The following is a 13,536-nucleotide window of genomic DNA, read 5'->3' on the forward strand; positions in this document are numbered from 1 at the left end:
TCAAAGGGTTGAGCGGAAGATACGAGGAGGGAGGGAAGGGGAACGGCTGCACGAGAAGAGGGGGAGGGAGGACGATTTCCTTTCTGTAGCGCACACGCCGCAAGAATATCCTATACACCGGGACACGGACACAAAAACAGGGAAGAGAGGGAACCAAATACCGCAGACCCGTTTGGCTCTTGTTTTGGGAAATCATCTAACGCAAAAAAAAAAGGAGGACTAACATGGAGAGAGATATCTTTGCGATGATTTACTTTCAGTAACCCTTCGTCTCTGGTAAAAGTAGCCTGTCGCTATTATAGACTGAGAAAGCGATAGGGAGGACATGTTCTGGCTTTTTTTTTTTTGTCTTGAGGTTTCGATAGGATGTTGTTGTTCCGTGTGATTTTCTCTCTTCCAGGCGCAATATAAAGGGGTTAATAGTGAGTGAGCGTTATAACATTGTCAAGTAGGTTTGTTGCATCGCTTTGTTTTGTAGATCTGTAAAAACATCGGCCTTAGTGTTACCGTAGCCTACATGCCTCGTAAACATAGGGCTGTATTAGATGAGAATTAGCTGGCCAGGTATTTGGTAGGAGGCGTTTTGATATCTGAACAACCTCCGTTGCAACAATCTATATTGCAGTAAAAAACGATTGACTTGGGATTGCCAGAAAGAGTACATTACCAATCCAATTTGGTGCCTCCATCGAATTGGTTGATCAGATTAATACTGATCATATTTCAACTCCTATTAGGGTGACTTAGATTTGATTGCATTAGAATTGGAACAGCACACAGGCCTGTTATATAAACTGTATTTGACTGTAAGAATCCATTCTGTCGACAAGCCAGAGACCAGGGAAGAAGGGTGACTAATAAGAGAGAATTCCCAATTTAGAAATAGACGGGGAACATAAGGGGATTTTAAATGTTAATGTCGACCGACGTAGCATCAATCATGCTGCCAGTGTCCCGGGGTTTGATGGACCGGGACAGGGAGCTGGACACCATGGCAGGAGTGCATCCCAACCCCGGCGGAGCTCCCGCGGTCGTCCGGTCCATGAAGCGAGGTGACCCGGAGCCCGACGCGCAGACCCCGGCGGCTCTGGTGGACTCGACCGGGGCAGAGTGCAAGCGTCCCCGCATCGACGGATCCGCAGGAGTCGCAGAGGTCGGCCAGGTGAGAGGGTACCCTAGGCCCGTAAGAGGCTGTGGTTGTTGTTGGACGTGGGTTTGTAAACACATTGACCATGACTTTCACTGTCTAACCCACATAAAGGGTGCCTATAGCTTTGATCTTGATGTTTTCATGTGCGTATAGGCCTGGCGCACAACAGACACCAGGCGCTCCAAACTACAATAACCCAATCACTAGCACAGCCGTTTTAAAACCACTTCTAATCATTCTAACATTGCAATCTAATCACTGGATTGATTAATTAGCAAACCGGCTGAGATAGGCTGATGTTTGACCCGTATAGTAGTCTTAACAAAACTAGCTGTACAAGTTATGTGACACAGTTACGCCTTTGTCCATGACATATGCTAGCAAACACATGTAACCACTGGGAAATGTCACCACGTCCTCTGAAATACTCACAAATAGCCCGGAGCGTTCTGTCTAAAAGAGAAACAATATCAACTCGACCCTGCTACTCTCTGTGCAGTGGCCTACAGCCTAACCTCCTGGGTTTATCTCCTCGTCGGTTACATTTTAACAGCCCTCGAAAGAAACTAGCCGCACACATTTACTCAGAAGAATGGATATTGCGTGTTGGGTTAGGCTATAAATAATAGCAGGGGCGTAGAGGTGAACAAAGAAGTGGGTATACTCTGACTACGTGGTGTACTCCAGCAGAACTGGACTGAGTAATATGGCCTAAACACGGACGAGCTTTGTTAGTCTGTAAAATATATCAGTCACAGTTGGTCTATAGTGTGGCCTGGCGCCGTGGTGTTGATAACATTTGGTTTGAAAGGTTTGAAATGGAAATTGAAGTCAAATGTTTGCATGTGTGAATTTGGGGGGGGGGGGGGTTGGACGTAAACAAAGACTGCCCACTTTATTAGGGGGTAGCTGTAGTTTACAGCCTGGTGTGGGAGTGCAATTGTCTAGGCCTAGTGGCCTCTTATTCCCATTCCAGATATTGCTCAAGTCATATTTGCAGCAAGAACAGTGCAACGGGTCAAGCAACCGAGCAGTTACAACAGTTACGTCAACGAAATCAAATCTGATGGTTCTCAGTGTTTTTTTATAGCCATCTTTTTTTTATCTTTCCATAGAGAGGCTTGGGGCAGGACAGATGCACTTTAGTGTATCATCACATTGCATTATTCAGTACATCATACATCACAAGCTAGAAGGCCATTTCTTCGCCATCAGAGGGATCAGTAATGGGACTGAAGTGGCCAGTTTGCTGGCCCGGTGGTCTCCTACCGAGGGGTCTGATGGTGGGGGGCTATTTTACCGTGTAAAGGATACTACCCTTCCTCCCTGTGGCCTGCGCTAGTGTTGAAAGACAGGCTGAGGGATCGTAGACCTAATGCACTTAAAAAGAGACAGCGTGGAAATGTGTGTGTGAGAGAGAGAGAAAATGGCGAGAGCGAGGGAGATGGATGCATGGATCGATAGACCCCTAAAAAGTACAGAGCATCAGCTGGTTGGGTAGCCCGGAAATGAGGGCGCGGGGGGGGAGGGATGCCCCCCCCTCCATCCCTCCCTCCCTCCCCCTCTGAGAGGGGGAACAGATTTGCCCTATCACTAGCAGTAAAGAAGCTTTGTTCGGAGCTAACGGGCTCACCATGTGTACTGGAGGGGGCATTATAACCACACTGATCCCTGAGATCCCTATCTAAGGGAGGGGATTAATGCAACACACACACACACACACACACACTGCATAATACAGGAATTACAGATTAGGGCCATATTATGGTATAACCTCACATTTTAAGAAGCCAGTTTTTGTAAACAATATTTTGAGACACAGGCTACCGGCACATACAATTACATTAGTCATTTAGCAGACACTTTTATCCAAAGCGACTTATAATAATTGCATTTAATGTAGGTAGTCATTGTACCAATCCTCGCCAGGACTCACAAGTCATCTCTTTTCTAAACAAGTGACTAAGAGCATAATCTAGTGCTGAAGCCAAAGTGCAAGAGTAGCAAAATATAATACAATAGCGCTTAAGAGGGGGGATCGTTGTAGTACTTCTTGAAGAGGTGAGTTTTGAGCCTGTGGCGAAAGATTGGCAGTGACTGAATTACCCCCCTCCCCACTCCCCCTACCCCCCCTACCCCCAATCACACACGCTGGTCACACCTGTCATTCACATGCATCCTGGACGATCCAATCACAAGCGGACAGGTGAGGTGTGAATGCACCTGAGACGCATTCAGATCCCATCGCTCAGACCGCGTTCGGAGGTCGTCTGGGTTACATGCTGCGTTATTTCAGTGTGTGTGAATGTCTTTATCAGGCCGCGTCAAAGTGCTGCTTACTCCACCGAAATCCTCTGCTTCAAGCTAAGCTGGCTTTGTCAACAACGTCTGAACATTTCCAAAAGACCCTAGAGATATATTTCAAGTACGTCAAGCATCTTGGGTGATTTGGTTGGTCTGGAACACATCAAAGAACACACTGTGTTGCTTTGACTACTACTTTTAATTTCTGGCAGACGAGGCACAAGCACAATGCTGCCCCCGCAGGCTAGAAACAACAATGCGCTTGGTCTTTGCAAACGGAAATGATGTAAGCGTTTGCTGCATATAGATGGGGGGGGAAGTGAGGTCCAATCACAAGCGGTCCCTCGAGGTGCATTGTGGAGACGCATGCTAATGCCAGCTGTGAACTGACGTGCCACTTGTGATCAGAGCACCTAAGACGCATGTTAATACCTGGTGCGAACAGGGCCATAGAGAGACACACCCATTACTCATGTACACACACACACACACTGATGCGCACAGTAATTAACCTTTCAGGCAACTGTGCATGGAAAAAGCAAACCGCGACATTATTATTCCCTGACCGGTAGACACCATTAATATTTCTGCAGAAAGTAGGTTAAGAGATATTGGACTCTCCCATGTAAATGAGATCACTGAGCTTTCCAAGAAACGACTTGAGAAATGCACGCTGGCACTCTAGACTCCTGCTACTCGGGGAAAGTGAATCATGGAAAGTGTTGCGTTATATGTGACTACTTGGCTCATCTCAACGCATTTAAGTGTTTGAGAGCTTTCTCTCTCTCTCTCTCTCTCTCTCTCTCCCTCCCCCCTTTTTTCAGCTGGGTGTTACCACTGAACTTCTGCTGCCGATCATGTTTGACCCTTGACCTATGACAGAGGCCAGTCTTAACAGGGTGTGGTGGTAGTGATAACACGCTGTTACACGGCGTCCTGTAACGGTGATGACTGGCCACCCACACTGTCATGGCCGTCCTTCTCATTAGTCAGAGCTGCCGACACACGATCCCGAACGTGACGGATTTGAACGGAGCAGAAATAGCGCCAAGCTCTTCAGGCCGTTCCTATGACCTCAGAAACATTTTGAAAAGCGTTTCTCCGCTTAAGAAAAAAGGCACGGCTCGAACCGAAGTCCGATTCTGAGGGGGGGGGGGGAGGGGCGGAGAGGGGGGTTGTCTGATTCAATTTGCTTCCTCACGCCGAGGTGCATCGTGGATGTTGTCACCGCGTGCTAGGGCCCTTCTAACCTAATAAGAACTCGCCCGGGGCGACGGGGAGGAGGAAAAAACGACTCGGCTCACGAACGTTAACGCCGACGGAGAGAACCTCGGCGTGCTCTCGTTCTAGTCGGACGGCCCAAATAGAACGAGAATGTCAGCGAGGAAAAATGCACTCCCCCGCCACGAGCGGAGAATATTTATTTGCTTGTTTTTCAGAGGCCCGTTTCTCTTTGAAGCGTCACGGCCGCTCTGGCGGCCAAACGACCTGACTCACTCCGCTGCGGTTGCTTACATTGGAGCGAGGCTCGGCCAGCTTTGGCGCGACAGCAGCGTCTGTTTATCAAGTCTGCCGCTGATTGGTTATGCCTATATTTGTGTACTTGTCTTGTCTTTTTAATCCTGTACCTTGTTCTACCTCTTTTTTATTTTATTCCTCCTCCCCATCCCCTAGGGGGCTTTTACCCCACCGAGGCCCTTATTGTAAATAAGAGGTGCTTTTAATTAACTTGCCTAGTAAAATCAGACCTGCAAACTTGTCACCTTTTGGCTACAGTCACCTTTTTTATGTTAACCATGGTAGTTTCAGTGAATCTAGAGGGTTTTACTTTTGTATGTTGTCACCTTTTTCACTACTCCAGAGTTTGCAGGTCTGAAAATAAAGGTTGATGATGATGAAGTATCCCATAAGCTGGCCGTATCTAGGGTCAGGTTTTTGTTGTCCACCTCATTTCTGGAGGTAAACCCGATAAATCGACCGCAGAACTTTTTGTGCACAGCATCCGGAATTAACTTCAGTCCAGCCGCGCGAGACGGAAAAGTACCGATTTCACTGCGGCAAGCGGCGAGAATGTGGTAGAGATGGAGAGAAATCAACTCTCTCTCTCTCTCCTCGGGCTGTCCATAGGCTCGGCGATTAAGTGGTCCGCGGACGGACCGTCCTGTCCCTGCCCAGCGCTGTCCTCCCTCCACGTTGAGTTGTGTGAGGTAGAAAGAAAAAAATATGATATGAAATACTACAGTTATTCATCAGGAAGTGTGAAAAGAGCAAGCCTGAGTCATGCAGTGATTGAAGAGACAGTTGTCTCCTCTCCAGTGGAATTGGTGAAACACAAACACACACACACACACACACACACACACACACTTGCTCACAGTACCCCCTGCAGCTCTGGTGAGCACAGGGACCGTGTGTACGAGGGATTATCACAATCCTCTGAACTAGTGAAGTGAACGAGAAAGTCGGGACTGCTCGAGGTAACAAGAACTCCTGTCTTGCGCCCGCACAAACACACACACACACACACACACACGCGTTAAACGGTACACACACATGCGCACGCACACCTAAAATAATAACACACATCCTGCCCTCCTCACATCAAACATTTTTTGTTTGTGTTTTGTCTGTGTGTGTGTTTGTGTGTGTGTGTGTGTGTGTGTGTGTTTGTGTGTGTGTGTGTGTGTTGGGGAGGGGGGGGGTCCGTTTCCCCTCTATCAAGCCCTATCCCATTCCCAAACCCCTGTGAGCCGCCCCCTCCCTCCCTTCCTCCCTCCCCCCTTCACCATCTGTTGACTTCAAGTCATCCCGTTACTTTCTCCTGATTGCTCACACCCCCCCCTCCCCCCACCAGAAGCCCCCCTCTCTGTAAATGGACAGTAGGCCGCGTGGCTAATTAGCGTGACCTCACAAAAGTCGCGAAAAAAGTGACCCGTAAGTTTTCCCTCACGGAAAAAACCTTTCCAGACTCTTTTTACAGTTTTAGTTGGCTTTTTTTTTTTTGGGTGTGTAGAAAGACTGGGAGGGAAAGTTCTGGAGGCGCAGCTGCCTTCGACCGCGCTCGTGTTCTAACTCGGATCAGTTCGGGTTATTAGCTGTTGGGTGAGTGGGAGCAGATCCCCCGCCTGGACTGGGCGAGGCCGGCCTTGACCCGGGTGAGGCCGGGGAAAATGGAGGCCGATGCTGGAAGGAGTCGGCTGTGTGTGCTGTGTTTGGATGTGTCGTTGTACATTAACTTAAACAAATGTTTAGTGTGTGCGTGTGTGAGTGCGTTTGTGTGTGTCTGTGTGTGTTTGAGTGTGTGTTTGAGTGAACACCCCCCCCCCCCCCCCACCCCGCCCAGCTCCTTAAGGTTATTAAGCGCATGACTCTGCTCATGTATGAGTCATTGTCTCACAGTCCTCTCTCTCTCTCTCTCTCTCCCTCTCTCTCTCTCTCTCCCCCTCTCTCTCTCTCTCTCTGGCCTTTTTTCCAAGCCCCCTCCTCCACCCATCCAGGCCCTTGCTCTCCCTCTCTCTCCCTCCCCCTCTCTCTCCCTCCCCCTCTCTCTCCCTGCGTGTTTTCATTTCTACACTCCCTCTTTCTTTTTTTTTTCCAGAAATATTTATTCCAGATGTTGTTTTATGACCCCCCCCTCTCCTCCCCCTCCCCTCCATCTGCATTTCGCCGCGTGACCAATGAACATCATCTGGGTTTTTCCCCCTTTTTTCTTTTTCTTTTTTTTTTTGCCGTGGTTTTTTCTCGCGGCGAGATGCACAACAACAACAACAACGTACCCCGGGAGTTCAGAGAGGCGTCCGACGTGGTGGAATGGCCGTTTATGCTTTATTCATGTTTTGCCGGAGCGTCGCTCAAAAGCCGGTTCATTATTTATCGGCCCGCCTCCGAAGCCTGTTCCCCTAAGTACTTTTTTTGGCACAGAGGAGAAAGAGAGTCAAACAAACATGCCATTTTTAACTGACGTTATTACGACCGCGTCCCCCCCCCTTTCAAGCTCCTCCCGCGTTGGCCCTGCACGGCGTTAGAAAATATTTTTGCTTAGTTTGTGTGTGTGTGTGTGTGTGTGTGCGTGTGTTCGAAACGCTGCCCTGTGGAAGGGGGAGGACGTGGGGTTGAAGGTAGATGGATGTACTCTATTCATCAGCAGCCAGGGCTCAAGCTGTAACGCGCGCGACAGTAAAGTGTCCCCCCGGGGACGGAAGCAACAAGGGACATTGGTTCCAGATGAAAGGGAGATGGGGCAGTGGGGGGGGGAGGAGATGGAGGAGGGGGTTGTTTTGTTATAGAAGGCACAGCCAGACACACATTTCCCCTCAAAGCCTGTTGTAATTGCTGTAGAGAAGCACACCCATTTTAACGGCGCGCATTCGTTTAAACACTGCAACGCCGAGATAAACATGGAATACAACGAGTTCCAAACGCAAGTTTCCTACGCTGGAGAGCAGAGATCTCCTATCCTAATGAGGATTGCAGAACGAGAAAGGAGCCAGGGGGGTGGAGTTTTTTGAAACAATATATTTTTTTGTTTTAGTACAAAAGCATCTACTCATGTGGTCTCTCTCCCATCCCCGCCTCGTTCTTGCGACATCGACCGTTCACAGCGAGGGGGGGAGACGAGGAGGGTCTGGACGAGGTCACGCCAGGATCACCGAGCGTACAGGCCTCGTCGTCAACGACACTTGTGTCCCATTTATCTTAAAAGCCCCCCTCCCTCCCTCTTACCCCTGTCATATCTCTAACGTGGGGACAGTGGACCCGGCCCACTGGGTCGAGCTCGGGTAGGGAGACGCGTAGTCAGGACGGCGAGACGTGAGCAGGATTAATTCGATTAGAAGCCATTAATGCGACAATTATCCGCGAACGTCCCAGACAGAGACGCAGAGGGAGATGAGCGAGAGAGAGAGAGGGATGAGGTGGGCGGAGAGAGGGGGGATCGATGAAGCTCCATCTATCAATCTATCTACCGATCGATCTAAAGATGTATCTATCGATCTGTCCATCTATCAGAGGGGAGAAGGAGAGAGGGATGATGGCGAGGGGGCGATCAAACCGTTCCAGAGTAGAGTCACGACAGCGGACGGACGAGTCCGTGTTTGCTCGCCAAACAGAAGTGTGTCGTCGGTGCTTGTTAAGATGTCTGCCTTCTCTCGCTTGTTAAGATGTCTGCCTTCTCTTTTGCAGAATAATGACCCCTTGACAATGGGCTACCATGGATACCCCTCTCACAGTCAGGTAAGACTGGGATTTTTGACATTTTCAGCTAAATGGACAATTTGTTTTCATAACGTTACTAGCAATACACTTTTTAATATGACATTTTCTCATTTTCTTATCTTCGAATATTATTATCTACACTCAGGGTTTTTCCTGGCTCAGAATGGGTCTTTGGGGGGTGATGCGCACATATTTTTTAATATTCTTCGCTGTCTGACTGAGCTCACTTTTCACAGTCATGGTAAATCTCCCGACATGACACAAAATAGATATGAAGACAAAATGTTTAAGATACTGATAACCTATCTATTAATTCTTGATTAATAGTGGTCCAAACCATGGACATTGCAAGAAAGAGGGATGGGCTGCACTTTAAACAAGCTATCAAACACATTTGGAGAGGATTTGAAAAAATCCTCTGCAGGAAAAACGCTGACACTACATCTACATAATTTTGGGTGGTTTCAAACTCCCTCTAACCACAAGGTGGTGATTGTAGATTCTGATTGGTCAGCCTTCTCCCTGGGTCTAAATACTAGTTCCTATTGAAATCCTTTCAATTGCTTTGGAGTTTGATTGAGTTTTCCTGGCGTGTGGTTTACATTTATGGGAGCGAGTGTGCCAGACGAGAGCAATCAAGCGCAGACAAGTAATTGAAATAATTTCAAATAGTATTTCCACCCAAATCTGACAAATTGATAAATGAGCAGAGATATGCGATTGTGTAAGAATTCCTGGTAGATTCTATAACTCTTTTGCTTCATATGTAGTTAATTAGAGGAATTGATGAATTACGTGTGTGTATATATATATACACACACACACACATACATATATATATATATATATAGTATATATATATATGTGTGTATATATATATATAATATATATATATATATATATATACACATACATATAGTATATGTATATATATGTGTATGTGTGTATATATATATATACACACACACACACACACACACACATGCATACATACATATATATATATATATATATATATATACACATACATACATATAGTATATACACAGACATGTAGCTTTACCTACTATGTATACTGCACAACCCATTTGAAAATATAAATATTTAGGGCTCACTAATAATTGAGCTTAACTCTTTCTGTGTAGTCTAGTAGTGTATGTCTATAGAATGTAATCTGTGCGCGTGCGTGCGTGTGTGTGTGTGTGCGTGCGCTTGCTAGTGCCTGCTTGTTATTAGGGGGTTCAGTCGGTGTGATTAATCTGCAGATCATCATCCCCTCATCCTCCCCTCTCCGCCCGTAATCCAGTCATCCCTCGCTCTCCAGCGATCTCACATGACTGCTGGCCATCTCTGGCCCTCTCCTCCTTCATCTGCTATCTCTTTATTTCAGTTGAAATGCCATTTCTTCATTAAAGGAGCACTTCACCGCCGGGAATCGAAAGGTCAATTGAAATTGGGTCACCTATGTAGTAGAAATGTGCAGTTGTTTGTGTGATTTGTCCCTTATGGCCAGAGAAAAGACAGAAAATGTCTTTTTTCAGTCAGGTCGTCTCGCATGTCTTCTGCTGAGTCCTCATCCTCGCCGCTGAGCTGTATCTTATGTAAGAGGAACTAGTCGTCCACGGCGACGGGCCGGCGTCGCGAGCGTGACCAGACCTCCGTGTGTCTCGGGGACGTTTTTGGGGATCAAATTAGTAGCGTTCTGAAAGACGGCGGACGCAGTTCACGAACACAGCTGGCCGTGATTGGCTGTAACGTCCTCAGCCGAGAACTGGCCATATTGGACGAGGAGGGGTGTGTGTGTGTGTGTGTGTGGTGGGGGGGGGGGGAGACCCCCGGAGAAAAGGAAGCTAGGAAAGTTAAAAGACGGACAACACCTTGAGAGATGGGGAGCAAACTCAGCGCCCACAGAGGGGGGGGGGGGGTAGCGCCACGAGGGAAGAGCCGGCGCCGAGGTGCTAAACTGTTGACGACGCGATCAGAGGCTTTCAGCAGGAAAGAACCTCGAGAGAGAGAGAGAGAGAGAGAGAGAGAGAGAGAGGGAGAGGGAGAGAGGAAATGCTGTTTCTATCCCAGTGGTGCCGGCAGCCCCAGTTAACTCACCTACATGGAGAACGAGAGCGGAGGGAGGGGGGGAGGAGGAGGAGGAGGAGGAGGGAGGAGGGGTGGCGGGGGAGGGACTGCGACAGGGAAGGCGTGGAGGGGAGGGGAAAGTTTGCAGGTGTGACAGAGGGAGGAGGAGGAGAAACGTCAGGCTATCTGGGTGAGAGAGGGGTAGAGGAGAGACCGGAGTAGAGAGAGAGAGAGAGAGAGGGAGAGAGAGAGAGAGAGGGGGGATGAGTAGGCAAGGACACAGCAGCTAAACAGAAGGCTGGGGCTAGAAGGAAAGAAAGGCGAGAGAGAGAGAGAGAGAGAGAGAGAGAGGGAGCAGGCAAGCGAGGGAGAGTGACGGGGACAGGGGGAGGGGGGGAGGAGGAGGAGGGGGGCGGACTGTCAGGGTCTGCCGGGCGAGCGAGGGAAGAGAGAGGGAGATTTTGAATCTGCAAGGCAGGCAGAGGCAGGAGCGAGCGAGCTGGAGAGGTGACAGGGAGAGAGAGAGAGAGAGAAGAGAGAGAGAGAGAGAGAGAGAGACTGAACATCGGGAGTTCTTGCGCAGAATACAATGATGGGACTGTACTATCCTTCTGTGTTGACGGTGAGTTCACCTCTCTTTTTTTTTTTTACCCTACTGTACCCTCCTACTGTACCCTCCTACTGTACCATCCTACTGTATTTTGCCGTCGGCTAACGTCTCAAACGCGGCTGTCGTCTAGGAACTAATTCCTCGATCCGGCGCTGCAATCGGGACTGCTGGTGTGTGTGTGTGTGTGTGTGTGTGTGTGTGTGTGTGTGTGTGTGACCGACTGTGGCCCCTCTTCGCTCAGACGCTCTCGCAAGGTCCCTTTCGGAAGCAGCGGCGGCGGACGTAAACACGGCCGAGACGGAGAGATAGAAATAAGAGAGATAGAGAGAGATAGCATCTCGTGTTTTGATTCGCCGTGCGAGCGGAGAGGAGATGGTGAGTGGCGTTCGGAAGCCCCTCTGGGGGGAGGGGGGGGGGGGGGGGGCTTACTGTAACGCACGCCTTCTGAACATCAGCGGCCGCCGGACACCGCGTAACATTTTTACACGCGGCTCTTCGTACTTTTCAATGCATATTTATGAATATACATTTGAAATGTATGTATGCGTTTGTAATATGTCGTCATGCTTGTAGCGTTGGGGACGTGCACGTGTGTTGTGTGACGGCCCTGAGCTCCGCTGGCTTTATCTACGGGACGCTAAAGACATTTGCGCCGGACGGAAGACGGGGAGGGGTGGAGGGAAAGGGGGAGGAGGAAAAAGAGGTGTAGAAATCCTTTATTTTTTATTGTCCCCGCAGCTGTCCCTGTATTTCCCCGTGTCCTTTGAGTGAAAGGGACAGGTGGCCCCCCCATTTGAACAGTTGTTACCGACACTCACACACACTCACACACACACACTGTTTCCTCTCAACTAACACCTCCCCACTATAATCTGACAGACAGACACACACACGCCGGACAGCAAAGAATTTGTGTGTGTGTGTGTGTGTGTGTGTGTGTGAAGCGCTGCGTCTCATATCACCGCATTGCCTGTTGTCAGCGGGGGGTCCAGTCTGGGGGGGGGGGGTCCGTTGTCCCGCCAGCGATCGGCTCTGCGCTCCCCTGCGCTCGCGTGCCTGCTTCTCTTTCAGCTGTACCTTGGAATCCTGCTCACTTCACTGTTTGACCTCCCCCTCCCCCCCCTCCCTCCCTCCTCCTCCTCCCCCTCCTCCTCCTCCCTCTCTTCCTCCCTGGGGCCCTAGCAGCTGTTATCTCAATGTTTTCCTTTAAGAGCCCCAGAAAGAGGGGGATGGGGGAGAGAGAGAGAGAGAGAGGGAGTAGGAGAATGGAAATTGATTTTAAAGGTGGCAGGGCCCACTTATTTACCACGGAGGAACCAGAGACGTCGTAGCAACGACAGGTTATGCGGGGGAGGAGAGAGAGAGACATCGATGCAGGGGAAGATAGAGGGAGCTATATTGAGAGAGAGGGAGGGAGGGAGAGAGAAGGAGAGGGAGAGAGAGATGGGGGGGGGAGGGAGGGAGGGAGGGAGAGAGAGAGAGAAAGAGAGTGAATCGGAGAGGAGAAATATTTGCGGAGCCCCACCCTAGCGTGTGCCCTGAGGCCCTGGAGATACGCCTACCTGGCCTGCACGCACTCACACACACACACACACACACACACACACACACACACACTTCAAGGCGCACTTGCGTAAAAAGAGGTCAAAGTTCAAAGCTACTCGGCCTCTGTGACAGCGATTTTTCCTCCACTGGTCTCATTGGTCGCTCTAGGGCCAGACATCCCATAATGCTCCGCCAGCCTCATCGCTGTGGCGTTGAAAGCGCATGGTCATTCATTGATGAAGCCCGTAGCCAAGGCCGCGGCAGGGGGCGGGGGGGGGGTGTTCATACTTCGCACGTCAGCGAGCCGGGCCACGCCACGCCATCCTTCCACGTCTCTCACGCGACGGTTAAAAAAAGAAACGACCAAAACGGCATTATTAATTAATGGCGCCTGCGAGGGTTTTCGGTATGCCTGAATAGTTGAAACGACCCTGAGAGAGAGAGAGAGAGAGAGAGGGGGGGGGAGAGAGGGAGGGGGGGGGAGAGAGAGAGAGAGAGAGAGATCTTTTGACACTCGTTTTTTAGAGGATTCAGAGAGTAGCAAACGACTTGTTTTGACACGCTGTGCGTCTGTGGAAAGCGTGGTTCGAGGGCGGCATGCGGACTCAAGTGCAATTAGTCTCTCTCTCTCTCTCTCTCT

The 13,536-nt window shown here is 49.5% G+C and overlaps 1 protein-coding gene across 1 annotated transcript in view; it reads left to right on the forward strand.

The window, feature by feature from the left end:
• Positions 1 to 368: 368 nt before the first annotated feature.
• Positions 369 to 13,536, forward strand: part of rbfox2 (RNA binding fox-1 homolog 2) — a 23,327-nt gene continuing 10,159 nt past the window's right edge. The window contains exons 1-2 of the mRNA XM_084441466.1: positions 369 to 1,162; positions 8,636 to 8,686. Coding sequence (XP_084297592.1) covers positions 911 to 1,162; positions 8,636 to 8,686 — 303 coding nt within the window. The 5' untranslated portion in view covers positions 369 to 910. The remainder of the gene's footprint in view (positions 1,163 to 8,635; positions 8,687 to 13,536) is intronic.

Source organism: Borostomias antarcticus (genome assembly GCF_949987555.1).
Source record: "Borostomias antarcticus genome assembly, chromosome: 7".
Classification (NCBI taxonomy): Eukaryota; Metazoa; Chordata; class Actinopteri; order Stomiiformes; family Stomiidae; genus Borostomias; species Borostomias antarcticus.